This window comes from Danio rerio, chromosome 23 (assembly GCF_049306965.1).
Source record: "Danio rerio strain Tuebingen ecotype United States chromosome 23, GRCz12tu, whole genome shotgun sequence".
NCBI lineage: Eukaryota > Metazoa > Chordata > Actinopteri > Cypriniformes > Danionidae > Danio > Danio rerio.
Window position 1 is genome coordinate 39,775,294 of NC_133198.1, and position 27,207 is coordinate 39,802,500.

The 27,207-nt window shown below is 36.5% G+C and overlaps 1 protein-coding gene and 1 long non-coding RNA gene across 9 annotated transcripts in view; one reads left to right on the plus strand and one right to left on the minus strand.

Annotated features, from left to right (window-relative positions):
• Positions 1–20,587, plus strand: part of LOC141380535 (uncharacterized) — a 36,628-nt gene extending 16,041 nt beyond the window's left edge. Inside the window, exons 2-3 of the long non-coding RNA XR_012398675.1 lie at positions 2,696–3,053; positions 18,029–20,587. This is a non-coding gene — a long non-coding RNA (uncharacterized lncRNA). The remainder of the gene's footprint in view (positions 1–2,695; positions 3,054–18,028) is intronic.
• agap2 (ArfGAP with GTPase domain, ankyrin repeat and PH domain 2) overlaps positions 2,306–27,207 on the minus strand; it is a 49,755-nt gene continuing 24,853 nt past the window's right edge. For 2 of the 8 annotated variants that reach the window (XM_009297049.5, XM_009297046.5), the window contains exons 7-19: positions 24,972–25,087; positions 24,677–24,820; positions 22,593–22,670; positions 21,808–21,912; positions 18,023–18,206; positions 17,113–17,220; positions 15,642–15,779; positions 15,358–15,417; positions 11,154–11,302; positions 9,324–9,414; positions 9,013–9,235; positions 7,134–7,401; positions 2,306–3,040 (exon numbers count right to left, since the gene is read on the minus strand). In XM_009297049.5, coding sequence (XP_009295324.1) covers positions 2,834–3,040; positions 7,134–7,401; positions 9,013–9,235; positions 9,324–9,414; positions 11,154–11,302; positions 15,358–15,417; positions 15,642–15,779; positions 17,113–17,220; positions 18,023–18,206; positions 21,808–21,912; positions 22,593–22,670; positions 24,677–24,820; positions 24,972–25,087 — 1,871 coding nt within the window. In that variant the 3' untranslated portion in view covers positions 2,306–2,833. The remainder of the gene's footprint in view (positions 3,041–7,133; positions 7,402–9,012; positions 9,236–9,323; positions 9,415–11,153; positions 11,303–15,357; positions 15,418–15,641; positions 15,780–17,112; positions 17,221–18,022; positions 18,207–21,807; positions 21,913–22,592; positions 22,671–24,676; positions 24,821–24,971; positions 25,088–27,207) is intronic. The other 6 variants (XM_073938564.1, XM_073938562.1, XM_073938563.1 and 3 more) reach the window with 5 other exon arrangements.

Here is a 27,207-nt window from a genome sequence, read left to right on the forward strand (position 1 = left end):
CAAATGATTAGACAATTAAAAAAGCGAGCGATTGGTCCATGTTTTAAAATTCTGTCTAAATTTTGCAGGTCTGAGTTCAGGAAGCTTGAACTTTCCAATGCAGTGAACAGCGAAACTTGCCGCATGAACTTGCGTTTCTGGTCTGACGCGTTCGCGTGTGTATGAATGGAAGTCTATGGAGAGAAAAGCCCAGTGTGACCACAGCTTTAGTTGTGTTTGATCAGGGTTAGAGCTGAAATATGCAGGAAGGTAGAGCACATCTGCTTTCGACATTATTCCAGTGCATTCCCAGTCACACAATGGCATAAGACGGTAATATTGGGTTAGATTTAGGTCGGATGTCTGGTGACCAAAATTCAATGCTGTGTCAGGAAGTGACCAAAATCCAATGTCGAGTCAACATAAACCAACTTCACATTGATGTCAAATACTGACATGTATTCAACTAAATTCCAACATCTCATAGACGTCATAGTAGTAACATCCACACAACATCATTAGACGCTGTTGATATTTGGTTGTTTTTAGGTTGCACTGGCAAGTGACCAAAATCCATCGTCTGGCATATCCAACATCTGACCAACCAGATTTTCATATCCACCCAAAATGCATCGTCCTGTGCCTGCTGGGTTGTGGGACGGATTGAGTGCACTTTAGAAGGTCCACTATGGATTCGGACAGACACCACTACAATTTACTGCTTCCTATGCACTACTTAAGGGTACAGGGGGTTATTTCATTCATTCATTCATTTTTTTGTGGCTTAGTCCCCTTATTAATCTGGGGTTGCCACAGCAGAATGAACTGCCAACTTATCCAGCATGTTTTATGCAGTGGATGACCTTCCAGCTGCAACTCATCCCTGGGAAACATCCATACTCACTCATTCACACACATACACTACGAACAATTTAGTCTACCCAATTCATCTACATCACCGGTGGAAACCCATGCCAACATGCAAACTCTACACAGAAATGCCAACTGACCCAGCCGAGGCTCGATCCAGCGACCTTCTTGCTGTGAGGCGACCGTGCTACCCACTGCGCCACCGTGCCGCCCGGGGGTTATTTTGGATACAGAATAATATGATTAACGCTTTTACCACTTCTAAGCTGGATTATTGCAATACCTCAGTTTGTCTAAAAATCTTCTTTCTCCCATTTGCAGTTGGTCCAGAATGTAGTTCTGTTCACATTTGAGCAATTCTTGTTTTGTTGGAACAGTGAGTTTGTGGGATGTCATGCTTTCGTTCAGCACTTTGGTCTGAAATGTTTTTTAGAGATAAAATTACCCTGGGGCCACACGGTAGCTTAGTGGTTAGCACTGTCCCCTTACAGCAAGAAGGTTGCTGGCTCGAGTCCTAGCTGGGTTAATTGACATTTCTGTGTAGAGTTTGCATGTTCTCCCCGTGTTTACATGGGTTTCCAAACACATGCACTATAGTTGAATTGAATAAACTAAACTTGCCTGAGTGTATGTGTGTGAATGATTGTGTATAGATGCTTCCCAGTACTGGGTTGCGGCTGGAAGAGCATCCGCTGTGTAAAACGTGTGCTGGATAAGTTGGCGGTTCATTCTGCTGTGGCGACCTCTGATGAATAAAGACACTAAGTTGAAGGAAAATGAATGATTGAAAATTGTCTAATTGTAAAGCACAGTAAATAAACTAATTTGCAGTCTTTGTTCTGTCAACTTTAAGCCAGGTTTATACTTCTGCGTCGAGAGATTGGCGTGACTAATGGTGCATGTCTTGCGCGCTGCTGTGCATTTATACTTCTGTGCGTTGTTTCTGTTCCTCTGCGATAACACTTCTGAAACGCTAGCTGGCAGTAAGTGTTTATGTTCCTCTGTGTCGAGTTTCTTCGCTGATGTTTTGATTTTTCTGAATGTTTCCTCAATGTACAAGTGGCTCACTCATTTTGAGGCAGGAACCGGCAGACGTGCAACAACTTTAACCATAAGGTGAACAAAACAAAACCTTTTATCTAGAGCTCCTTCATGGGACTCGACACGGCTTTCTGTCCCGTCCACACTTGTCAGAGCTATCAAGCCGACCAATCACAGAGCTTGTGCTACGTGTCGTTTCGACGTGTGGTTAAATTTTTTTGAGAGGTATACGTGCGCTTGACGCAGAAGTATAAATCAGTATTTACTCTCTAGTATTTCGATTGACAAAAAGAGTTTCCTTCAACCTGGTGATCTGCCTAAAATCATTCAAGGCATTAAAATATAGACATTGTCTTTTCTAATTTAAAAAAATGTAAAGTAATAAAATGGAAACCTACCAAGCAGTGCCGAAAAAGAGGTTGAAGATCAGCGTTTATTGTCTATGGTACTTAGAAATGATTCACAATGACAAATACTATTTCTTCTGGATATAAACATGATCTTACAGTATATTACCCTCAGCCATGATGTCTATTTCAAAGAACAATGGTAATGACAGTCATAATGGTAAATACATTCCCTCAGTTTGCTTTGGGAAACTCTCAAGCTACATTTTTTTTACTATGTAATGCATCTATATTACAGTATATTTATCAGCATATTATAAATATTGCTTTTTAGTTGTTAAAACAGTTTCCATTTTTCTTTTAAAAAGGCAAGTTGAAATTGTGTAGCCGTCATTTTAAGCCTGTTCTAACATGGACAATGATTTATTCTTTTTTTTCGTTCTTTTTTTATCTGCAAGGATGTACGTACAGTATAATACAGCACTCTTGGTGTTTTCCTGGGACGGAACTTCACAGACGTACGGAACACACAACTGTGTATGAGGAAGTAAAAATGGCCTTGGAGAAAATGTTTGTATATGATGAATGTTCAGGGGTTACGAGACTCTCCTCCTGGAATTGACTCGTCCGACACTCGTGATGCTACTTTTGCGGGACAGAACAGGAGTCGGGGAGGTGGGCGATGTCTCGCTGGGACAGCCGTGTTGGACGAGGATCTCTGCACACTCTTTGCTCCCGGCTTGGCGCGCCAATGTCAGAGCGGTTCTACCTTGAGGATCCTTCGACTTCACATCACTGCCGTACTGTGGAGAACAAGTAAGAACAAAATATACATCTTAGACATGCATAAACAGTGTGATAGTGAGTTCAAGATGGAATAATACAGAAACTATATATTTTATCTCCCTAATGTAACCATATTTCCGAATTATAAAGCTCTTAGACCAAGAAAAAGGTGGATTGGCAATTATTAAAGGGCACCTATGGTGAAAAATCTACTTTTCAAGCTGTTTGGACATACATGTGTGTAAGTGTATATAGACTGTCATATTGGGGTGAAATAAACACACCCAGTCCTTTTTTTTTTTCAAATTTAACAACATAAAAACAGTGGACCAATTGGAGCGGTTTTCAGATCATCCGCAACAAAGTGCGGTCCCCCCGCCCACCAATATTGATTGACAGCTGCGCGCATTAACATGTCTCCGTAGTAATGCATAAAATCATATCGACAAGACAGGACGAGTGCAAAGCAACCGGGAATAAAAGGTCTGTTCAGTTTGCTAGGATCATCAATCATCATCAGACGTGATCAAGAGTGAGTTTTACAAGTTTAACATGTTTTAAAACGTGTGCACGTGTGTGATGTAGTACAGCGATTCACTTCAGATTCACTTCATCAGCACATCCGTGTGTCTCTCTCACTGTCTCTCTGTGTGTGTGTGTGTGTGTGTGTGTGTGTGTGTGTGTGTGTGTGTGTGTGTGTGTGTCTGCGTGTCTACGCTATGTATGTGTGTGTGTGTGTGTGTGTCTGCGCAACGTGTCTGTGCTGTGTCTGTGTGTCTACGCTATATATGTGTGCATGTGTTTGGGCATCGTGTCTGTGCTATGTGTGTGTGTGTCTGCGTGTCTACGCTATGTATATGTGTGTGTCTGCGCTATGTGTGTGTGTGTCTGCGCTGTGTGTGAACTCATTCATGCATTAAATACTGATTCTGAAGTTCTTACTGTAGTATTTCTCACAAACGTTACGTGAGATCTGCTTCCTGAGGCAGCCGAGGGCGGCGATTGAGACATGTTGCTGAGATAGGCGGGGATGACTAGCCTTAAAGGCCCAGTGCAAAAAAACAGCAACAACCTTTTTCCCAGCTATAATACAGACACTTCAAACAGCTATAATAAATACTCTGATGGGTGTTTTGAGCTGAAACTTTACAGACACATTCTGGGGACACAAAAGACTTACAGTATAGTAAATATGAAAAAAGGGGTAACCTATGTGCCCTTTAATATTATTAGCAGAATTTGTGCAGAAAAAAACTGCATTACCCAAGAGATACAGAAAATCCACCAAATTAAAATCCTCTGTTCCATTTTTATTCAATTCAATTCCATTTATGTTTATTTCTATTGCGCTTTTACAATGTAGATTGTGTCAAAACAGTTTAACAAAGAAATTCTAGTAAATCAGTTTTCAGAGTGGAAGTTCAGTTTAGTTCAGTTCAGTGCGGTTTAAATTTCACTGCTGAAAGTCTAAACAATGAAGACATCAATGCGCAAGTCCCAAACCAAGCAAGCCAGTGGCGACAGTGGCGAGGAACAAACTTCACCAACTTATAAAAGTGAAGGAAAAAAAAAAAATTTAAGAGAAAGCAGGCTTTTATCAGGTGTCTATATTATCTGAATCTCTTGGAAAAAAAAATGCATCCCCGCCTGCCACAGTAGCTATGTTTCCATTCAAAGATGCAAATTAAACTCATGTGCAAAAACTGGAATATTGCATAAAAGATGTGCGAATAAAGCAGCGTTGCCATCCAACGAGTCAAAGAGAGCAAATTCCTGATTAACTGGCACCAAATATCAACAGTAAAAACTGAATTTTCTGCGGTAGGAGAAGCTGCGTCAATCTTTTCTTCATTTAATAAATGACTTGCATCTCAGAAGACAATGCCGACATGCAATGAACGCCTGGTGGCATTTGAAGCCATGAGATGCGGAGCATAGACACTCTTGACAATTCTGAAGGTAAATAATAATATAATACCACTACCACTTAATATAATACAACGTTTCAAATGTTTTGCAATGTGCTAAGCCTGCTGTTTTTACATTTTTATCACCAAATGGTCTGTTATAACAAGATCACATGACCTTTTTGTAATATGCATTCTGAAATTTGTTTGGTAAAAGTGTTTCTATTGTAGTTTATGCACATCTTTTCTTATTGTATAAAAATGTATCCTTCTCAGTTATGCGCATACATTTTTATGTGCATTTTCAAAATGTTTGCACATCTCGATGTTTCCATCAACCAATTTTTTATATGCACAATTGCGCATATCCAAAATGCGCATAAAAATAGGTGTATGGAAACATAGCTACCGAGCAGCCACAAGCTGCATTAAAGTGACGTCCAACACTCCCCTCATTTTTTTTTCAGACGTCGATCCACCAATAATATCCTATTCGCTCCAAATTCACACACATATGCTATATTTAATTTATAACACAGTAACCTTGACATCACAGGCAGATCCAAACCAAAATGTGTTAAAACCAAAATGTAAAAGGTGTACCTGCTTTATAGGAATTTGAAAATGAAAGCATCTTCATTCAACTTCATCCCGCAGCACTATTTAATAGCCTAGAATGCTCGTGGTCGCGAAATTCAAAAGCAAAAGCATAAAACGTGTGAGCAGGCATTCAAAGCAGGCGGCTTCGGTGGTCATCGTGCTCGAAAATGAGTATTATAACTGTAGAATGTAACTGCTTCATTCAGGCGGATTTGAAAAAACAGACTCGATTCTGGGAGTCGATTCCTGTCCTGGTTTCGACTCCTTTACTTGGTCCATTTACAGTCAAGGAATCGACTCTTTTGGAGTCGATTACCCATCCCTATTTTTTTTTTTAAAGAAACTCCTCTGCCATGTTAACATCAAATAAAACAGTTGTCATGCCTACTTGCTACTGTTAATTTGAATGCTGTCTTGCGTCCTGATTGGTCAGCTACTTTGGAACTGACATTGGTGAGTGGCGCTTCATTCATTGATTCATTTTCTTGTCGGCTTAGTCCCTTTATTAACCTAGGGTCGCCACAACGGAATAAACCGCCAATTTATCCAGCAAGTTTTTACGCAGCGGATGCCCTTCCAGCCGCAACCCATCTCTGGGAAACATCCACACACACATTCACACACACACTCATACACTACGGACAATTTAGCCTACCCAATTCACCTGTACCGCACATCTTTGGACTGTGGGGGAAACCGAAGCACCCGGAATAAACCCGCGCGAACGCAGGGAGAACATGCAAACTGCCTACTGCGCCACTGCTTCTCCCCAGTGCTGCTTCAATTTTTCTTAACTTTACAAAGTATCTTAATAATGGACCACTGAGGTGTCAGACATTTTGTAATATACAAAACACGAGTGGAACAGTCACACGTATCCGTCATGCACATTATCATAAAAACAATGGAAAAATGCATTCTGAAGGGCCCCTAAAGCTGATTTTCATTCCAATCAGCTACATTTGAAGTCAGAAACATTAGCCCTCCTAAATTACTAGCCCCTTGCTTATTTTCTTTAATTACAATAATTTCTAAACATAATAGTTTTAATAACTAATTTCTAATAACTGATTTCTTTTATCTTTCTTTTTCTCTTTGATTATCTTCTATGAAGACGTTTAAAGACTTAATTTGGCAAGTCAGGGTAGTTAGGCAAGTCATTGTATAATGATGATTTGTTCTGAAGACAATCAGACATTTAAACAAATAAACTTAAAAGGGGGCTAATAATTTTGACTTTTTAATGGTTTTAAAAAAATTAAAAGCTTTTTTTTCTAGCCAAAATAAAATAAATAAGGCTTTACCTAGAAGAATAAATATTAAAGAAAATACTGTGAAAATTTCTTTGCTCTGTTAAATGTCATTTGGGAAATATTTGGAAAAAATAAAATAAAATCACAGGAGAGCTAATAATCTTCACTTCAACTGTATATGACATGATTGGTGAAAACTTTGATATATTACATTTTTAAAAATTCCTCTGGCAGTGGTCGAAAGTGCACAAGCTCAAAACATTTCAGATCCTTGTATTTAATATCCTCCTTTTGTGATTGGACTGAAAAAGAAAAGTATGTGTAAACAGAAGCTGTAAACGGTGAATTACCCAGACCAACAGCTGTGTCATGACCACGTCTCCCAGCTGGCAGGCCGCGTGTAAGGCGCTGTGATGCTGCTGTCCTGCTCCTTCCGGCGGGATGTTGATCAGCTCCTTGGTGCTGTGAGCAAGGAGCAGTAGAAGATTGGGAAGATCCCTGTTGATGACTGCTTTAAGCAACCAAGTGGACATCGTGTCCTCTGAACACTGAGCAGGCAAGGGCGACACAAATGCTCGCTGTTCGTATTTGGCACGGATCCACGACTCCCTCTGCTCTCTGAGACCAACACAAAATAAAGGCCAAATAATTAATTGAGTGGCGAACCACATTAGCTTTTTTATTTATTTATTTATTTTATTTAATTTAATCTTATAATTCTTTAAATATAATGAGGTCAGTAAAATATTTTAAATGAAATGAATCTAACAAATTTTGTTTTTGATTTCTGTTATTTATTATAATATTTTAAATATTCTATTTATCAACAAATGTTGAATTATTTTATCACAATTTCTATCAAGTGTATCAAGCAGAACTTGTGCAGCAAATTGATTTGCATATTAACATATTTATTTCTAAAAGATCGTGTGAGAGAGAAAAGCCGGTTTTGCCATCACATGAATTAATTATTTAATGATTAAACAGATTTAGGATTTTCTGGTGCATTTGCAGAAATGCTAATTAATGTACACTGTTCCTGCCAAATAAACAAATAAATAAAGAAAAATTAATAATAATAATAAATCATAATAATTATAATAAATCATTTATAAATTTAAATACCCAAACCAACTTAAATTTTTCCAACAAAAAAATATTTTATTTTATTTTAATGAATAAATAGATTTTAAATCATAACATAAAACAATTAAATAACAATAATATTAAAAATATAATAAATCATTAATAAATTTAAATAACCAAACCAACCTCAATTTTCTTAACAAAAAAGTATTTTGTTTTATTATTAGTGATTAAATAGATTTTAAAACATAACAGAAACCATTTAAATGATAAAAATAATAGCAATAATAATAATAATAATAAAATAATAATAAATCATTATTAATTTAAATAACCAAACCAAAATTAATTATTCCAACAAAAATGTATTTTATTTTAATGATTAAATACATTTTAACACAGGAAAAACAATTAAAAATTAAATAATAAATTATAGTAAATCATTAATAAATTAAAATAACCAAATCAACCTCAATTTTTTCCAATGAAAATGTATTTTATTTTAGTGATAAAATAGATTTTAAAACATAACAGAAAACAAACAAATAATAATAATAATAGTAATAATACTACTAATAATAATAATATAATAAATCATTAATAAATTAAAAATAACCTAGCCAACCTAAATTTTTCCAACAAAAAATGTATTTAATTTTATTTAATTTTATTAAATAGATTTTAAAACATAACAGAAAACAAACAATAATAATAATCGTAATAAATAATTAATCAATTTAAATAACCAAACCAACCAAATTTTTTTTAACAAAATGTATTTTATTTTATTTTATATTAATGATTAAATAGATTTTAAAACTCAAAAGAAAACAATAAATAATAATAATAAAACATTAATAATTTTTTTTAACCAACCACAATTTTTTTTCAACAAAAATGTTTTTTATTTTACTGTAATGATTAAACAGATTTTAAAACGTAACGGAAAACAATTAAATAATAATAATAATAAAAATAATAATACAATTATAATAATAAAATATAATATTGCTTTAGGCATATTTTCTTACACTTAACTGTACATACCTTGCAAAATATATATTTTATTTTACATAAAGTTTCTGCAATATTTGTTTAAAAAATGTTTAGTTTTTTTTCCACTGATTTTATTGACAACCTCACCTTGTTGCTTCAGGCGTCAATTTCTGACACCCCTGTGTACAAGTCTCCCAAATATGGTTGGCCATGTGGTTTCCTATAGCCGAAAGAACTTTAGTGAGCTCACTGGGCCAGACGTCCAGGTCTAGCGAGCGCACGCGGGACAGGTGCGTGCCCAGATTTCGATGTATCCCTGAACACTCAATGCAGATTAGAGCGCCCAGATTAAGACTTGCCCATGTTGGATCTGCAAGGAGACCACAATATCAATGACAAAAAATTTGACATTGGCTTTTTATTGATTTCGTTCTCATTATAATATAGGACAGGCTTACTTGGTGCTGCACAGTCCACACAGAGGTCGTTCCCTTTGGCGTTTCGAATGGCCTGCAGGGCAACAGCTTCACTTTGGCTGTTCCTTCGAGCCTGAGAGATGAAAATGAAGTCTATTAATTTGTAATATCTCCAGTGTGTTGCTTCCTAATATGTGTTTTGTATGTAGGATTAAGCAGGCATGCATGTTTTGTTTGTTTGTTGTTAACTGAGGCAAGAGCTGTAAAGGCTCCTCCCTCTTCTGGAAATGGGGCGGGAAGAAGAAGCTCATTTGCATTTAAAGAGACGCACAAGTAAATGTGTTTTTGGTGCTACCAAAAACAAGGAGTTTTTTTAAATTATTGTTAAAAGTATAGTTCAACCAAAATGGAAAACTCTATTCTTGCTTTTGTTGAACACAAAGGAAGCTATTTAAAAAAAAATGTTGGAAAAAAGCAGCAGCCATTGATATTTGTAGTAATTTTATACCACATTTCCAACATTCTTCAGAATATCTTATTCTGTGTTCAACAGAATGATTTTGGTTTTTGAGAATGGTTTTGAAATAAAATGTCATTGTGACCATTTCATGGTCAATTCTTTTATTTATATTACATTGTGAGAGAAAAAAGGCTATGCTATTTTAGTTTTACTCGTCTTTCCCTGTACAACTGTGTAAATATTCCTAAATTAAGATACGTTTACTTGAGAAGCAAAATTAATAATTTCCCACAAAATAATGTGTCAGAATTAAAGTCACTTTATTTTTGGTGCATATATTAATAATAATAATAATAATAATAATAATAATAAATTGTATCCAAAATAAAGGTTTATTTGACAATATATGTGTGTGTATTTATTATGTATATATAAATGTATGCATATATTTGAGAAAAATTGTATATGTGTATGTATATGATACAAGTTATATGAAAACGTAAATATCTAATGTATGTAAGTAGGGGCAGCAAGGTGGCTCAGTGGTTAGCTCTGTCGCCATACAGCAAGAAGGTCGCTGGTTTGAGTCCCGGCTGGGACAGTTGGCATTTCTGTGTGGAGTTTGATGTTCTCCCCCTGTTGGTGTCGATTTCCTCTTGGTGCTCCGGTTTCCCGCTCATGTCCAACGACAAGCGCTATAGGTGAATTGAATAAGCTAAATTGGCCGTAGTGTATGTGTGTGAATGCAAGAGTGTATGGGTGTTTCCCAGTGTTGATTGTTGGCTGGAAGGGCATCTGCTGCATATTAATAAAAGGACTAAGCCGAAAAGAAAATGAATGAATATTATGTCAAAACAAACTTTTATTTTGGATGGGACTAATTGCGATTTATCTTTGTCCAGCACTAATTTTTATATATAAATCTACTAACTAAAAGAACTCATTTTCATGTTGTCTCTTATTTTTAATTTTTTTCAAATATATTCATACATAATTATATTCAGGATTTCTATTGAATAAAAAAGTCAATACATGTTGGGATCCATATTGCACATAAAAAGCAAGAGTGTTTCAGCACTAAAGTTGGTATGTTTGTATTGTAAATCTTTAAAAGATATTCCTGCACTGCAAAAATAATTATATGTCTTGGATTTTTAAAACAAATATCTAAAGATGATTAAATCAAGAATTATTAATTGAAATTAAAAAGCAAAATGATAAAAAAAAGCTCAACATTAAGTTACTTAAGTGAAAAAATATCTGCACAATGGGCTCAGAACCCTGAATTTATTCAGCAAATGTGTTTCTGTCATAGTTTATGCTAATTTTTTCTTATCAGATAAAAAGTCTATTCCAAAATGTGCCTCAAAATAGGTGAATGCAAATATTGACAGCTTTGCCATCCTCCTCACCTTATTTCTGCTCTCACAGCTCTGCAGGCTGGCCAGAATCTGGCTCTCAATGGCCTGAACCCAGGCGTCTCTGTCCTCCTGACTCTGAGCTTCAAAATGCCAGCTCTGTCCAGTGCTGGAGATGATGATGAAGTCCACGCTTTCCTCCTCTGTGTGGACAAGAGAGCGACACTTATTTACAGCAGGGGAACAGATCAATAACACAGCCATCATGTCCTCTGACTAATGTATGGCCTCTAAATAATTATGTGTTGGAGGGAGACAGAAACTCAGACAGAAACACTCAGATCCATTTGCTGTAATCTGATGAAAGACAGACACGGACATAGACTGCAGAAAAGATGAAAAAAAAAAACAGTACATTCGAAACCATTACCAACATACAGTAAATATATATACACTTTTCGATAAATATTTTAAATATACTTTAAAATATACAAAAACATGCAAAAATAAAATATATTAGACTTTTTTCCACATAATAATGTTATTTAAACAATAAAAATATATTTTAAATATTTATTTAAAAGCATTTAAAAATGTAATTGTCTAATTATAAATATAACTATAAAGATTATATTTATTTATTGTTTGAAAAAGTAAACAAGGAATATACTTTACGAAAACACATTGGGAAATCTGTTCTTAACTGCCACTGTAATGGACAAAAAATCAAAGCTATATGTGTATATTTGTATTATAAATATGTTCTATTTATATTTATTTATCTTTTTTATTTGAAACATAATTTTGAAATATATATATATATTTAAAATATATTTCAAGTTCTACAAACAATTATCCAAAAATACAAATATGTTTGTATTTTTTACACACTGTATCAGGGCTCAACAACAAGGACTGCCCGATGGCCCGGGGCCAGCGTGAGAGACGCTCTGGACAGTAGACAGGATTGTTACTGGCCCGATTGGGCCATTGCTGCCTTGTAAACAAAGTTTAATTTGCCTGCAACTATTTGTCAATAGCGTGCAAAAAAAAGTCTTAGAATCGAGAAACCGTTTGTGCTTTTAAGCCTCTAAACGCTCCTTCTCTATGAAACACCATATTGCTTTTCGGTTCCTCTTATCTGATTGGATATTGTGAGCACTATATTTTTAGAGATGGGAACATGACGGCAACATCAAATTATGAGGCTAAAAGAAAACATCTGTTTCTAACATCTTGGTTGCAAACATTTGTGTGGGTACAACACGACGAAAAAATGAAGTGATGTTTTGCAGTTTGCCGTCAGTTTGGCAAGTCAGCCATTTTTTGTTTTGCAGTAAAATACAAACTGTCATTTTTTTTACATAACACTTCGAATTTTGCTCATTATTTAAAACCTGGCTAAGAAATAGCTATTAACCTTATTTTTTGTTGGGGCTAGTGAACATTTTGGCAGGGCAAGTAAAAATCTGAACCATTGGCACAATCGGGCCAGTAGGAAAAATCCTTAGCGTTGAACCCTGTGTGTGCTAACCGTTATTTACATGGACTACAACTGCCATGAGTCTTGCGCTGATCAACACCCACTTCAGCTGTAAACAATCTAGACTGACACACACAGCTACATATCATTTACATTCACCCAGGGGTGTAGATTTAGTGTGGACGGAGGGGACACGTCCACACCAATGTCCACCAACTACTGAAATGTCCAGACCAATAATTTAATTGACTTCAAGATTCTTGCTGTCAGTATTAACCTAGACATGCAGAAAGGGATAAATCACGTTCTCTCCTTGACATATATGAACAATGTGATAGGCTGTGCCTTCCCGTGCTGTTATGTGAGAGGCTGTAGCTGCGTTCAGATGAAATAATGCTAAAACTGCACAGGGACATTTTCCACATAAGATAAAGAAGCCGATCACATCGAACACACCTTTACGTTCCAAAAACGCGAGGCGCACCTCACTGCAAGATGTGCAGTTTGCTTTTTATGTCGCTAGGCAACGACTGAATCAGCTGAGTACTGTGCAAGAGTGTTGCTGTTGATATTAATATAATTTTAATATTTAATAATATTCTGATATTCAAGATTTGTGAAGTCATACAGCTCCGGATAACTCAAAACAGCAACCACAAGTCTCTCCTCCATCTTCACAAGTCTCTGTTGTCTCTTGAAAGCATAAGGCACCTCAACGGAAACCCCGCCTCTGCTTTAATTTGATTGGAGAATAAAAAAGATGCTAGTGACATAACAGAGTTGACTTTTTTAAACTGAGAATGCTTAAACTGCTTATGCGCCCTGCGCGCAATGGCAAAAACGCAAAGCGTGCTAGGCACATAAGCAGCAGGCAAAACGCTCATGGCCATTAGTAAACCATTCATAAGAGGCACTTCTCAACGCATGAACCGCGTTGGGTGTGATCGGCCTCTTAGGTGTGTGAGGTGTCCACAATAGTGAGGATGGTGGCAGCAAAAAAAGGTGGACAAAGGAACTTTTTCCAACTTTTTTCACCCGTACCAATGTCACCAATGTCAAGAGCAAACCTACGCCCTTGCAGTCACCATACTCCCTATATAAACGCCATTCTCCTGCATACCTATTGCAGAGTCTTGTTACTGTTTATGTGCTTTTTAAAGCGTTTACTTGTGTTAACCTGTCTGGGTTTTGATCTCTGGACTGTTTACACTGTTTTCGACCTGCCCTGACCATCGCCTGTTATCTGGATTACTCTTTGGATTTTCTCTGTTGTTCTCTTTGCTCCTGTTTACTCTTGCCTGTATGACCATCCCATTTTATAATAAAGCTGCATTTGGAACTATCTTGATTGTCAGCACATCCTGTCATAACATACAGAGAACGGTCGAAAACAGGGTAAATAGTCCAGGGATCAGGACACAGGCATGCTAAAATGTGTAAACGCTTCGAAATGCACATAAACAGTAACAAGACTCAGCAATAGGGATGCAGGAGAATGGCGTTTACATCTGTTTGTAAAGTGTGACGTCATTCAAAGTGGCTTTCTGGTCCAATCGCTCTATCAAACTGTAAGGGGAGACTCAACAAAAAATAATAAACATTTACAAAGCCTTGTAATACTTTCGAAAATCACAATCACAATATCTATGCCTAATATCCGATGGCCAGAAAGTGATGAATTTTTTAGAAATTGTTCAAATATTGGTGTTTGTGATGCAGTAAGTGAGATTGTTGTGTACACCATGATTTCATATCAAATTCACTTTAATGCAGGGGTCACCAAACTTGTTCCTGGAGGGCCGGTGTCCTACAGATTTTCGCTCCAACTCTAATCAAACACACCTGAACAAACTAATCAAGGTCTTACTAGGTATACTTGAAACATCCAGGCAGGTGTGTTGAGGCAAGTTGGAGCTAAACCCTGAAGGGAAACCGGCCTTCCAGGACCGAGATTGGTGACCCCTGCTTTAATGTGTGATATGACTAATAAGTGGTCATAAACAAATATGTTCTCAATTCCAATGATCCTAGAAACAGTATTTCATATGTCACGACCTAACAAGCGGATTGGCAGTATGATGAGTGTAAATGATATCCAGCTGTGTATGTCAGTCTAGATTGTTTACAGCTGTAGTGGGTGTAGATTGGTGCAAAGACTCATGGCAGTTGTAGTCCATGTAACTAGCATACTGATAAGCTGGAGTGCTCTGTCAAGAGTTGAATGGGCACTCCAGCTAATAATCACAACATATAAATTGTTTTCTTTTTCAAATTATTTATATATAATTGTATCAATTATATATAATGAATATAATAAGCAGTGTAAAAAATATTTGCCTATAAGCCTTTTACATCTAAATAATTTAAAACAAGGAACATACTTTACAAAAAAAAAAAAAAAAACACATTGGGAAATCTGTCCTTGACTGCCAATATAATTGACAAAACCCATGATTTGTTCTACATAATTTACTCTGAACTATTTTGAAACCATTTCTTGAAAAATCATTTTATATTTGAAATAATGGTCACTTTAGACCTCCAACCGAGGTTGTAAATGTATTTCCCTGACCATGAAATACATTTAGGTTTATTAAGGCTGAAATTGAATACGTTTACATTTACACAATATATTTAAAATATATTTTAGTCAGAGAAAATATATATATATATATATATATATATATATATATATATATATATATATATATATATATATATATATATATATATATATATTTTACACCGTTTACACGCTTCATACATTCAAGTTACCTGTTTTGTTAATGTTTCTCAAGCTACCAAAGCTTTTTAATTTCCACATTTTGCGCTTGGCTTGCGGTGCAAGAAATTAGTCCACGGCAGCAGAGGATAAGAGGAAAAAAAGTGAAGAGAAGAAAGAAGTAAAAGAGATTGGACCTTAGAGAAAGCAATAATTAATCAGGTCCACACTGCAATCATAAAGAAAAGCAGAGGAAAGCAAATCTGCAAACTCTTCTCAATAAAACATCAGATGGCTTTATTATCAGTGATAGTAGATCAATGGTACGGTCTGCTACCTTCAGCCTGACCGGCCGCTGCATCTCCTTTCAGATTAATACTTCGGTTTCGCTTCTTCTTCTTCCGGTCAGTCATTGGAGAAGACGGCATGTGCTCTTTTCCTAAAGGAGGACTTGTGGCTCCCTCGATGCTTGAGTCTATTACAAAAAAAAAAAAAATCATAGTGTTTTTATCATAATGTTTCATGCTCCAGTTGTGTCATTTACTGTATTTTTTATTAAATATAGAAAGATTAATTAAACTATTACAAAATTAACAAAACAGTACTTTAGGCCCCGTTTACACTAGTATGTTTTAGTTTTAAAATGGCGTTTTAGAATGAAAACAATCCGCGTCCACACTAGCGTTTCAGAACAGCTCTCCGTGCACATTATACCACTGAAAATGCACATCATGTGACCACACACACACACATGTACTGCAGCAATGAGGGCTGTGCACGTCGGACTGTTCATCAAGGATCTACCGCTAGATCTAATCTCGCTATATTTGTCAAACCTGACATTTAATTCATCTTGTTGTCTGTATCTAACGACATATTCCCCGGCTTTGGTCTTTAAAATCTATTACTTGTTCTCAGGTAACGTGTTTTGACTGAGCGCAAAGATGAGTTACTATATTAATTAATATAACCGCATACACTGATTCTGCACATTTGACTGATTGCTTGCCTTTATTTCCTAAATTGTATAAACTTATTGTACATTCTACTTTTATTATGATTATCAAAACTGATATTCAGCAAGAGAGGGTATGTGTCTTACTTTTAATAAAAATGAAAGGAGGCTGTCATGTTTTGTTACAAATACTGTATGCATACAGTGAAGATGACGATCATATAAATATGCAGCTACACGACACAATAATAATAATAACAATAATAATAATTATATATATTTATATATATATATATATATATATATATATATATATATATATATATATATATATATATATATATATATATATATATATATAGCTTAAAGTGACATTTAAAGGCTTAACTATAGGTTAACTAGGCTGGTTAGGGTAATTAGGCAAGTTATTTCATAACGGTGGTTTGTTCTGTAGACCATTGGAAAAATATAGCTTAAAGGGGCTTGTTATTTTTACCTTAAAAAAGTTTTGAAAAAAATTAAAGTTGCTTTTATTAAAATAAAATAAAACAAATAAGACTTTCTCCTCTCCAGAAGAAAAAAATATTATCAGCCATACTGTGAAAATCTCCTTGCTCTGTTAAACATCATTTGGGAAATATTTAAAAAAGTGAAAAAATTCAAAGAGGGCTAATAATTCAGGGGGGCTAATAATTCTGACTTCAACTGTATATATAGACATCAGTTTTACACATATTAGTTTGTGGATAGTTAAAATATAACATATGAAACTGAACTCCTGATATTAAAAAAAGGATCTGCCAACACTGCTGTAGAGGAAAGAATAGAAGCTGTGAACTGACTATAAACATACCCACACTGAAGCCTTTATTAGACACAGAAGACGGGCAGCGCTTCACCTTCTGATCGTTAGGATATGACAAACCAGCTCTGGACGCCTCTTCTACAGTCAGAAGATTTGCTGGAAAAACAAAGAAATTGACAAAACAAACATAATTGCAGAAAGATACATTTAAAAGTTTTCCTCTTACTTTACATAAAGATTCAGTCCCCCTCCCCTGGTCTTACCAAACCAACCCCCATTCCCCCTTTGAAATCAAAGTAATAAGCCAAAAGTCATGTTGCAGTAATCAATAAGAACAATAAATAAGCACAATTACAAATATCATTCAACAATGGCAGTAATAAAGGGTCTTAAAGGGGACCTATTATGCAAAAATCACTTTTGTAAGGGGTTTAAACCGTTGTGTGGCAGCAGTCTGTGAATATAACCTGCTTCAAATGATAAAAATGAACTAATAACATTTTTTATAATCAGACCTTATAAAAACAAACACTTTTGATTGACAGAAACACTTTGATTGACATTCTTCTTTTGTACGTGTCATCAGAGGGGGAAAGCCCCGCCCATTAGTGACGATCACTCTCTCATTAGCATAGGACTTTAGTCTTGATTTTGAATTTGCCACTATGCTGATGCATAAGCGTTTGTAGCTCCGCCCTCTTCTGAAAAGAGCACAATCTCCTTTAAATTTAAAGCGACAGTCACCAAAATGGCATAATTTAATAAGCATAATAAGGAGCAGTTTCAAAGAGTTATAAAACATTGATTGTGTTGTATTTTGAGCTGAAATTTCACATCCACATTCCTGGTACATCAGAGACTTATTTTAAATCTTGTAAACAATCTATTCCTAATAAATGCAGGAATAACGCATTCCAGAATTTACAACTAATGCTTAAAATGATTTTATTTGACTTACATGCAGCGCCCCCTTCAGGAGTCTGCTTGTCTTTACTCAGTCCGTTGACACCAGGCACAGGGACGAGAGCTGGACCCGGAGACGGAGCTCCAGGTGCGGCTGCGCGATGAAGTCGCTTCCCCGGGACCTTCACCGTCACACGCAGCAAGTCCATTTCCTTCCCTTGAGCATTCTGTAGAAACTCCTGCACAACACACAAATACACTTGAAGTCAAAATGATTAGCCCTTCTGTGAATCTTTTTTTACAAATATTTCCCAAATGATGTTTAACAGAGCAAGGAATTTTTCACAGTACTTCCTATCATATTTTTTCTTCTGGAGAAAGTCTTATTTGTTTTATTTTGGCTAGAGTAAAAGCAGTTTTTAATTAAAAAAAAAAAACATTTAGCCCCCTTGGGCAATAGTTGTTTAAAACTGGGTTTCCTTTCAGTGGTATGCGGAAAAATCACTTAATAATAAAAGAATAAATTGAACACACTTTTAACCCTTTGACGTGGACGATAACACCGAGACTGATGTGATCACACAGCATTGGCGGTTCCCTGGAGTATATAATTATGCTAGTGTGTAAAGTGTCCATAGTGTGTCGCGTCATCAGATGTTAAAAATCAGTCTGCTTGGCGCAGAGCCAGAGGAAAATGGTTCCCAGCCCCCCTGTATAGGAAGCGCGGGTGTATCTGCTCGCGGAGCAGATTCCCCATGCTGCATCATTGGTAAAATAAATATTACAAATGTGTTAAATGTGTGCTCATAGTTAAAATAATGCGTGTTTTCGATGCATAAAGTTATTTGTTTTTTAAAGCAGCGCACGTGGCTTCGGTTTAGTTTGTTACCTCAGATTTAAGCTAATTATTTTGGATATGATTCTTATGGCGAATATAATTAAAGTTATTCTCCGTGTGCACGGAGAGATCACGAACTGTAGCCGAGTCTGATTGAAAACAGTGGCCAGTGCGCAGTTAAAGCCGAACTTCACGGTTCGCACCAAATCACGAAAATACTGCAGATGAATTGGTCAAGCACTGTATGAACTGTAAATGACGAGCAGCAGATCTAATTTCTAATTTAAGTAATACCAAATCATATATTTAAAATACAAGTTAATGTTTAGATGTCAAAGATAAACACATATGTATGAGTACATGCAACTTATATTTCAAAATGTATAAAAATTGTGTATATATATATACTTTACAAGTACAGCTCTTTTCTTTTTACTTTAAGAACAGTGGCAGTTTTAATAAACTTTTAAAAGCACATTCTAATTTAAACGGTGAAGTTTTTGTTTGTTTTTCTCTGCAAGCACAGTTAATGTTCTTCTTCTTTTTCTTTGGCCTTAGTCCCATATGGTTGCGGGGTCGGCTCTTTGGAACGAGTCCTCCATTTAGACTTGTCCATATGATAATGACTTTTTTACATATTCCGGCCGGCCTGTCGTCTGGCCCTGTCACCCTCATACACTCATACACTATGGACAATTTGGCTTACCCAATTCACCTGCAGCATGTCTTTGGACTGTGTGGGAAACTGGAGCACCCGGAGGAAACCCACCCGAACGCAGGGAGAACATGCAAACTTCTCACAGAAATGCCAACTGAGCCGAGGTTCGAACCAGCGACCTTCTTGCTGTGAGGCGACAGCACTACCTACTGCGCCACTGCTTCGCCAAGCACAGTTAATGTTCAAACTATGTGTAATGTTTAAAGTGGCTGACAATAATACATATTCTTAATAATAGTAATTAATCTGCCTTGTTTTAACTGTGCAGTGCTGTAGCTGCTTAATAAGGCCTTCTACGATACTGTATTTCAAGACTGGTCATTAATGTGATACTTGAAGAGACCATTTTTGTCTCAGGTGGTACTTAGTGAAAAAGGTTTGAGAACCACTGGTCTACAGAACAAACCACTGTTATACAGTGACTTGCTTAATTACCCTAATTTGCCTAATTAACCTAGTTATGCTTTTAAATGTCACTTCAAGCTGAATACTAGTCTCTTGAAAAATATCTAGTCAAATATGTGTGCCAAGGAAATATTCCCCACACCATTACACCACCACCACCAGTCTGAACCGTTGATACAAGGCAGGATGGATCCATGCTTTCATGTTGTTGATGCCAAATTCTGACCCGACCATCTGAATGTTGCAGCAGAAATTGAGATTCATCAGATCAGGCAATGTTTTTCCAACATTCTCTTGTCCAATTTCTGTAAGCCTGTGCAAATTGTAGCTTCTGTGTTCTGTTTTCTGTTCTGTTCAGGATCATTCTCTGTAAACCCTAGAAATGGTTGTGCGTGAAAATCCCAGTAGATCAGCATTTTCTGAAATACTCAGACCAGCCTGTCTGGCATCAACAACCATGCCACGTTTAAAGTCACTTAAATCCCCATTCATCCCTAGCAGTTCGTTTTGACCATGTCTACATGCCTAAATGCTGCCATGTGATCGGCTGATTAGAAATTTGCGGTAATGAGCAGTTGGACAGGTGTACCTAATAAAGTGGCCGGTGAGTGTAGTTTTGTGTTTTGTTTTCCCTTAATAATATAAACCTTTCAAAACTGTGAGGTGTGTTTGCCCGTGTTATCTTTGACTGATATTTAAATCGGTTTGATGATCTAAAAAACATTAAAGCTTGACAAAACTGCAAAACAAAAACTCAGTAAGGGGCAAACACTTTTTCACACCAAGTATAAGCCAGTGTATAGTTAAAGTTCATAATTTGCATGATTTCTGTTACTGTTACGTTATTATAGCATTTATTTATTGCTTCAACACAGATTCATTGCATTTTATTTTAATAGGGAGCACTGTCAAGTGTTATTTAACATTTGATTATTCAATATCTATGTCTGATTATTATTATTAAAGAGTAAAGCATATCTCTTTTGTATCTTTTTTATCTAGTTTATTATAGTTTATGCAGGTGGACTAAATTTTCTCCACAAGTTATTCAAAACATCTGCCGAAATAAATTTTCTATCATAATATATAAGCAAAATTGTTTAGCCGTAATATTTATAAAAGTAGATATGATAATTATATTGTATATTTCTCTTAGTACACTGTAAAAACTTCTTCCTGCCTTCATTTTTTAGTTAAATCACATTAACTTTTCTAGTCATCTCAACTTAAATCATTCATTCATTCATTTTCTTTTCGGCTTAGTCCCATTATTAATCAGGGGTTGCCACAGCGGAATGAACTGCTAACTTATCCAGCACGTTTTTAAGCAGCGGATGCCCTTCCAGCCGCAACCCATCTGTGGGAAACACCCACACACACTCATTCACACTCATACACTACGGACAATTTAGCCTAACCAATTCACCTGTACCGCATGTCTCTGGACTGTGGGGGAAATCGGAGCACCCGGAGGAAACCCACACGAACGCAGGGAGAACATGCAAACTCTTCATGTTAAATCATTCAAACTTAAATCAGTCAACTTTGTATAACTAAAATAATTGAGTTGAAACCTGATTACCTTGATAAATTAAGTGAAAGAAAAATAAAAGCATGTGTTGTCATGTCTTTTTGTCACATCATTATTTACAGTGTAGTAAATATTGAATATAATTACATAAATATTTTTTTCTAGCAAAACAAAAGCTTTATTAATAAATATATTGAAATGATGGACACATCAACACACATTTATATTTAACTAAAACACATTGAAGACCAGCAGCATTAAAAAACAGCACACAGTAAAATTCTGCAAAGTAAAAACACATTGACGCTGTGATGAAAACAGCACAAATTACAAGAAAGTGTTACTCACGTTTATATTTGAATGATATGTCAGCATGCCGCTGTTTGACAGCGTCACATACTTCTTCTTCCACTCCTTATTTAAAGAGCGCTCGCTGCGTTTCCACAAAGTGCCCTAACACAGAACAAAAGACAAACATGATATATTTGAATACTTTAAATCAATGTCATTTAGAAGTTTATTTTTTACTATTATCTTCAGATTTCAGTGGATTCACGATTTCAGGTTTGCTGGGCAGTTGTGGTTTTAGGTTTTAGGTTTTTAGATACAATTTGGGTTAGCACCCAGACATTCCTTTCATGTGGTTTGTTCTTCTTCTTCTTGGTAGTATGCATCACAAAGACTTGCTGTTCTGGTCACAGATGCGCCAGCAGGATCTATCTATACTATTACTCTGCTTATTAAACCTTCTCTGCTCTTACTGGTGGAAAATGCAGTCAATGAAGGCTGACCACCAGGCTGGTCAAATTTAGCCATGAAACCTCAAACTCTAAATTGGCCAGTGTTTCATTGTCCAACACTTGTACAAGCAATTTACAAACAAATAACTAGACATTCAGTGACAGCAGCAGAAGTTCAAATAATAAAATAAATAACAATATCAATACATAAAAACAGGTGCCCACCTTTGCATAAAAATGTGCAATTGATTTTAATTAGAATTTCTATCCACTGATTATTGTTGGACGATGTGGCTTCATCCAATTTATTCCTATAGTTTTCTTGCGTTTAATGAAATACATATAGTAGGCTACTGCATTTCACAGTTGATTTCACAGAGGTTTAGTGCATACCTGTTTGATAGGGACTGACCGGCTCGTGTCACTTCTGCTATCTGAAGATCTTTTCTCAGAGTCACTGCCACGCCGATTCTACAATAGCAGACATGTTAAATAAAGTACGAATAAAACAAAAGTGGAAACACATAAAGAAAGAAAACAGAAGTGAGTCATGACATGAGATGGTTAGAGATGACAGAGAGTTCACGAACAAAGAAATACTAAAGAGACTGTCATGCTTCTGCTTTTTTTGTGAAAATGTTGACTGTGCCCGAACAGGTTTCCCCATCAGACTTACAGAATAAGTTTGTTCGGATAGATCAAAAAAAAAAAAAAAAAAAAAAACCTCTGAGTTAAAAAAAAAAAAATTACCTCTGACCTGATCATTAATATATACACAGATGAGCCATTACTTTATGACCGCCCACTTAATAACCTGTAGGACCTACTTTAAAGTTTGATGCACTGATTTAGTGAGGTAGAGATAGGTCTTCTGTAATGTCTGGTAACATAATGAGTGTTTACATACAGTGGTGGAAAACTATCAAAAGTCAGACCCAGCTGTGCACTATTTTCAGGCACTGTCGAATTACATTGCGTTTGCTGCAGCTATGATACAGCAGCAAATTTCCTTGAATATTATGCCAGAATGAGAGATTTGTTCCTAGTGTAAAAAAAGCCTAAAAAATAGCAACTTTTATTTTCCGTCTGTCTTAGTGCACGATGTAACTATAAAAAGTCAAGCTGTAAATAAAAAATTATGAATTTTTTAATGCTAATTGTCTAATCTGATTCAATGATTTATGCTAAGCTTAGCATAAATAATTGGCGCAAGATGTGTTTGGCGCGATTTGTTGCTATTTTTAGACCAGCACAACCCTAATGTTCCCATTTTGTGCCGCGTTGTTTAAGCAGCAAATATATTTGTGCTACTTTGTAGACTCATGGGTGTGCTGGTCTATAAATGAGGCATATTTATGTTAAGGCACATTATTGGCGTGTTGCTATTCGGAGAATCTAAAACAGACTGGGCCATTGAACAAGTAAAACTGATCTAAAGTCCAGCACAGAGCGCCTTAGTTATGCACCTATTCAGGTTCAAACGCCTAATACACACAGGATGTACAGTACTGCACAAATATCTTTACATATGAAATCATTAAAGGATTAAAATGTTACCAAAAATATTATTTTCTACATAAATATAAAAACCACTGCCTCATGACTACTTCATGTCAGGGGGCTTTTTTCCATTTGTCCATATGTCGGGTTTTGGAGACGTATGCATCCCCATATGCATAAGAATGGACGTGTGTTTGGATATAACTCACACTTCATTATTGTTGTTTATTTATTTGTTTGCTGGAAATTAGAACTAAATTTAGAAATAATTTTGAAACGAATCCTTGTGCTTAACAAATTAAATTAAATATGTAGGCTAATGGATGTCTTCTGTGGAGTGCGCACAGCACCGTTTCCTTATCCACGGAAGTAAAGGAGTAAAGAGTAAAAGTAAAGTAAAGAGAAGTAAAGAAGCCAAATGAAGAAGGCTCATTCTTTATCCTCGCGCTGCAGATGGTCTGTTTAAGTTTTCTCGCTAGTGAAGCGTTCAGTGTTTCCACTTACAAAAACAGCTATATAAATAGCAAATGCGCTGTGGCGCGACGCAACTGACTCTTAAAGGGAATGGGAGATGAGACTCTGATTGGTTTATTCTCAAAATACACCCAGAACTCATTAAGAGAATAAGCACAATCCTGTTTTGCGCCGGGGCGCAGAGTGTTTTTTTCCATCCTTAAAATAGCAAAAGTGGATAGAGCCCAGAAACTTTAAGTAAGAAAAGCACTTTTTAAATTTGTCAAATGCAAACTCCAATGAATCAGCAGCTTTTCCCATCCTGATAGCAGAGACCGAAGTCCTGGGATGGCTATATATACTGCTCTCTAAACTGCATCTGTGTTCAGTTACCAGGTGCACTCATTGCTTTAGGCTGGAGGTGGTCATAATGTAATGCCAAAAAAGTCTAATTGTATTCATATCAGTTTACCAAAGCGTCACAGAAATATGACTCTTTTTCGTGATGAGTTCAAAGAACTAACCGCAAATAAAGATGTTCGTCTGCGGGGCGGGTTTCGCTGTGTGACCCCGTCTCCACTCGCTCCACCCCGTATGTCTTTGTGACTAATCACAGGGGTAGAAGGCAGAGACGAGGGGTAGTCGCTACTCTGAGCCCCGTTACTGGCCTACAAGATGATAGGATGGAGAAAACAATGAGATGAGATGATGAATGATGAAGACAGACTAATGAAGACCAACAGCTTTCACAATTACTGAAAATAATCAAATACTTCACAACAGGGAGATAAAAATTTCCCCCGATGAGCCCCTATGTACCTGTCCGGGCCCTGAAACCGGAGTGGAGGCCCCTGAATGACTTGGAGAGTTGGGCAGAGATTTACAGGAAGCCAGAAGAGCCGCTTGTTTCTTGGCAGCCACAATCTTTTGAGTCACTATGAACAAAACAAGTATGTCAAGTCAACACTAGCATCCTGATGGAAAGCAAAACGCCACAATGCCCTCCACAAAAATTTGTAAACATAAAAAAAACAGATATGCAGGAAGATATAGAAGAACCCGACAGGAATTATGCTTGCTTGAAAGCTCAAACACAAACATTGAATACCAGGTTTAAACTATTTCAATATAAATGGTTAATGAGAATGTAAATAACCCCTGTTAAACTTCATCATATGTCTGCTAAAATTCCAGATGTGTGCTTTATAGGTTTAGATGATAAAATTACACTATATCACGGCCTCTGGCAATGTCATAAAATACAAAGGTTTTGGAAAGAGATAATTGATTGTAAGTCAGACATGTAGAATTTACAACTGGAAAGACAAAAACTTTGGATTTTGGTTTTCTTCAAGGTAGAAGGGCTATTGCATTATACTGGAAATACATGGATGCTTCATTAATAGAATTGTGGAAAAATAGATATTAAACTGTTGTCGTGGTCACCAGCGATCCAGCCTGTGCAGATCGTTGAAGAACTACAAATCTGCCACTTTAAAGAATTACATATCCAGTCATGCACCGCTCACACGCACCTGTTTCTCATTCGGTTGATTACACACACACGGCTGGGAGCTGCTCATGAACTGATTAGATGGACTTTATAAACAGCACACACACACACACTTCAGTGCTGAGTTATGTTTAGCTACATTGTCAACATTACGACGCGGTTTCCTCGCCTTGCCAGACCCTTGTGTCACGATCACCAACGATCTACTACCGGAGATCGCTGGTAAACACTTACATTCACATGAACTACAAATACGCCATGTTATGTACTACAACACCCAGTCATACAACACAAACACACAACCAGTTCTAGATCATGACTGATTACACTCCCACAGCTGAAGCTGCTCAAGGACTGATTAATGCACTACATAAAGAGCACAAACACTGTTGCTGAGTCTTCTCTTCTGTTTTAGCGACACTACAATGCCTTTTCCATTGTCTTGTTTTAGCGTATTTTGATCCTTGCCTTGTTTATCTGTGTATTCCTGTCTGCCGCCTGCCTTGTGACCGTCTGCCTGCCTATTGACTACGACTCTGGATTACTCTTATACATCTGTTTGCCCCTGTGTTGACCATTGCTTGACTGACCTCGCTAATAAACTTGCATGTGGATCCATTGTGTGGCCGAGTCTCCTGTAACCAGGGGTATGACACTTACAACAGAGTTCGGATCCACATGCAGGTTTATTAAGGCAGTCAGGCAAGCAATGGTCATCACAGGTGCAAACAAATGTGTGAAGGCAATCCAGAATCGTAGTCAGAATAACAGGCGAGAGGTCGGAAGGCATGCGGCAGACAGGGTAAAAAAAGACCAACTAGGCGAGGGTCAAAGCAAGGAAAAACAAGACAAGGAAACCATGTTGTAATGTCACTGAAAGTAAACAAGACTCGTCCCTGGAGTGAGTGTGTGTGTTGCTTACATACGAGTAAATCCTTGACAATCCTCCGGTGGTGCGTGTGTAATAAGTCAGAATGAGGAACGTGTGTGTGTGAGCGGAGTGCATGTATGAAAATGTAGTCTCTAACATGGCGGATTTGTAGTCCGTAATCGATTGTGAGTGTATTCCAGCGATCTATAGAGTTTAGATCACGGGTGATCATGACTCCTTGCTTTGTTTTAGTGTTTACTCCTGTTTGCTGCCTGCCTTCTGACTGCTCATCTATTATTTTAACTACAACTCCGGATCCTCTGTATACTTCTGATTGCTCCTGTTTTGACCGTTGCTTGCCTGACCATTCTTTGTTAATAAAACTGCATTTGGATTCGCACCTCCTTTGTCAGCGTCCCGTCACAATACAACTGTAATGGACTGAAGAGACTAACTTATATTATCACAGGCTAGCAGAAGAACTTTGATTATCTTTGGGAACCATTTATGAATATTATGTATTATGTGTGTGTTTGAAAACATGTATTTTATTTTAAAAAATTGGTATTATTGTTTTTGTTATTTTGTCATTATCTATTTTTCAATGTTTCGATTAGTTAATTTTATTTATTTATTTTATTTTATTTTTTAGCTATGTCATTTGAATGTGT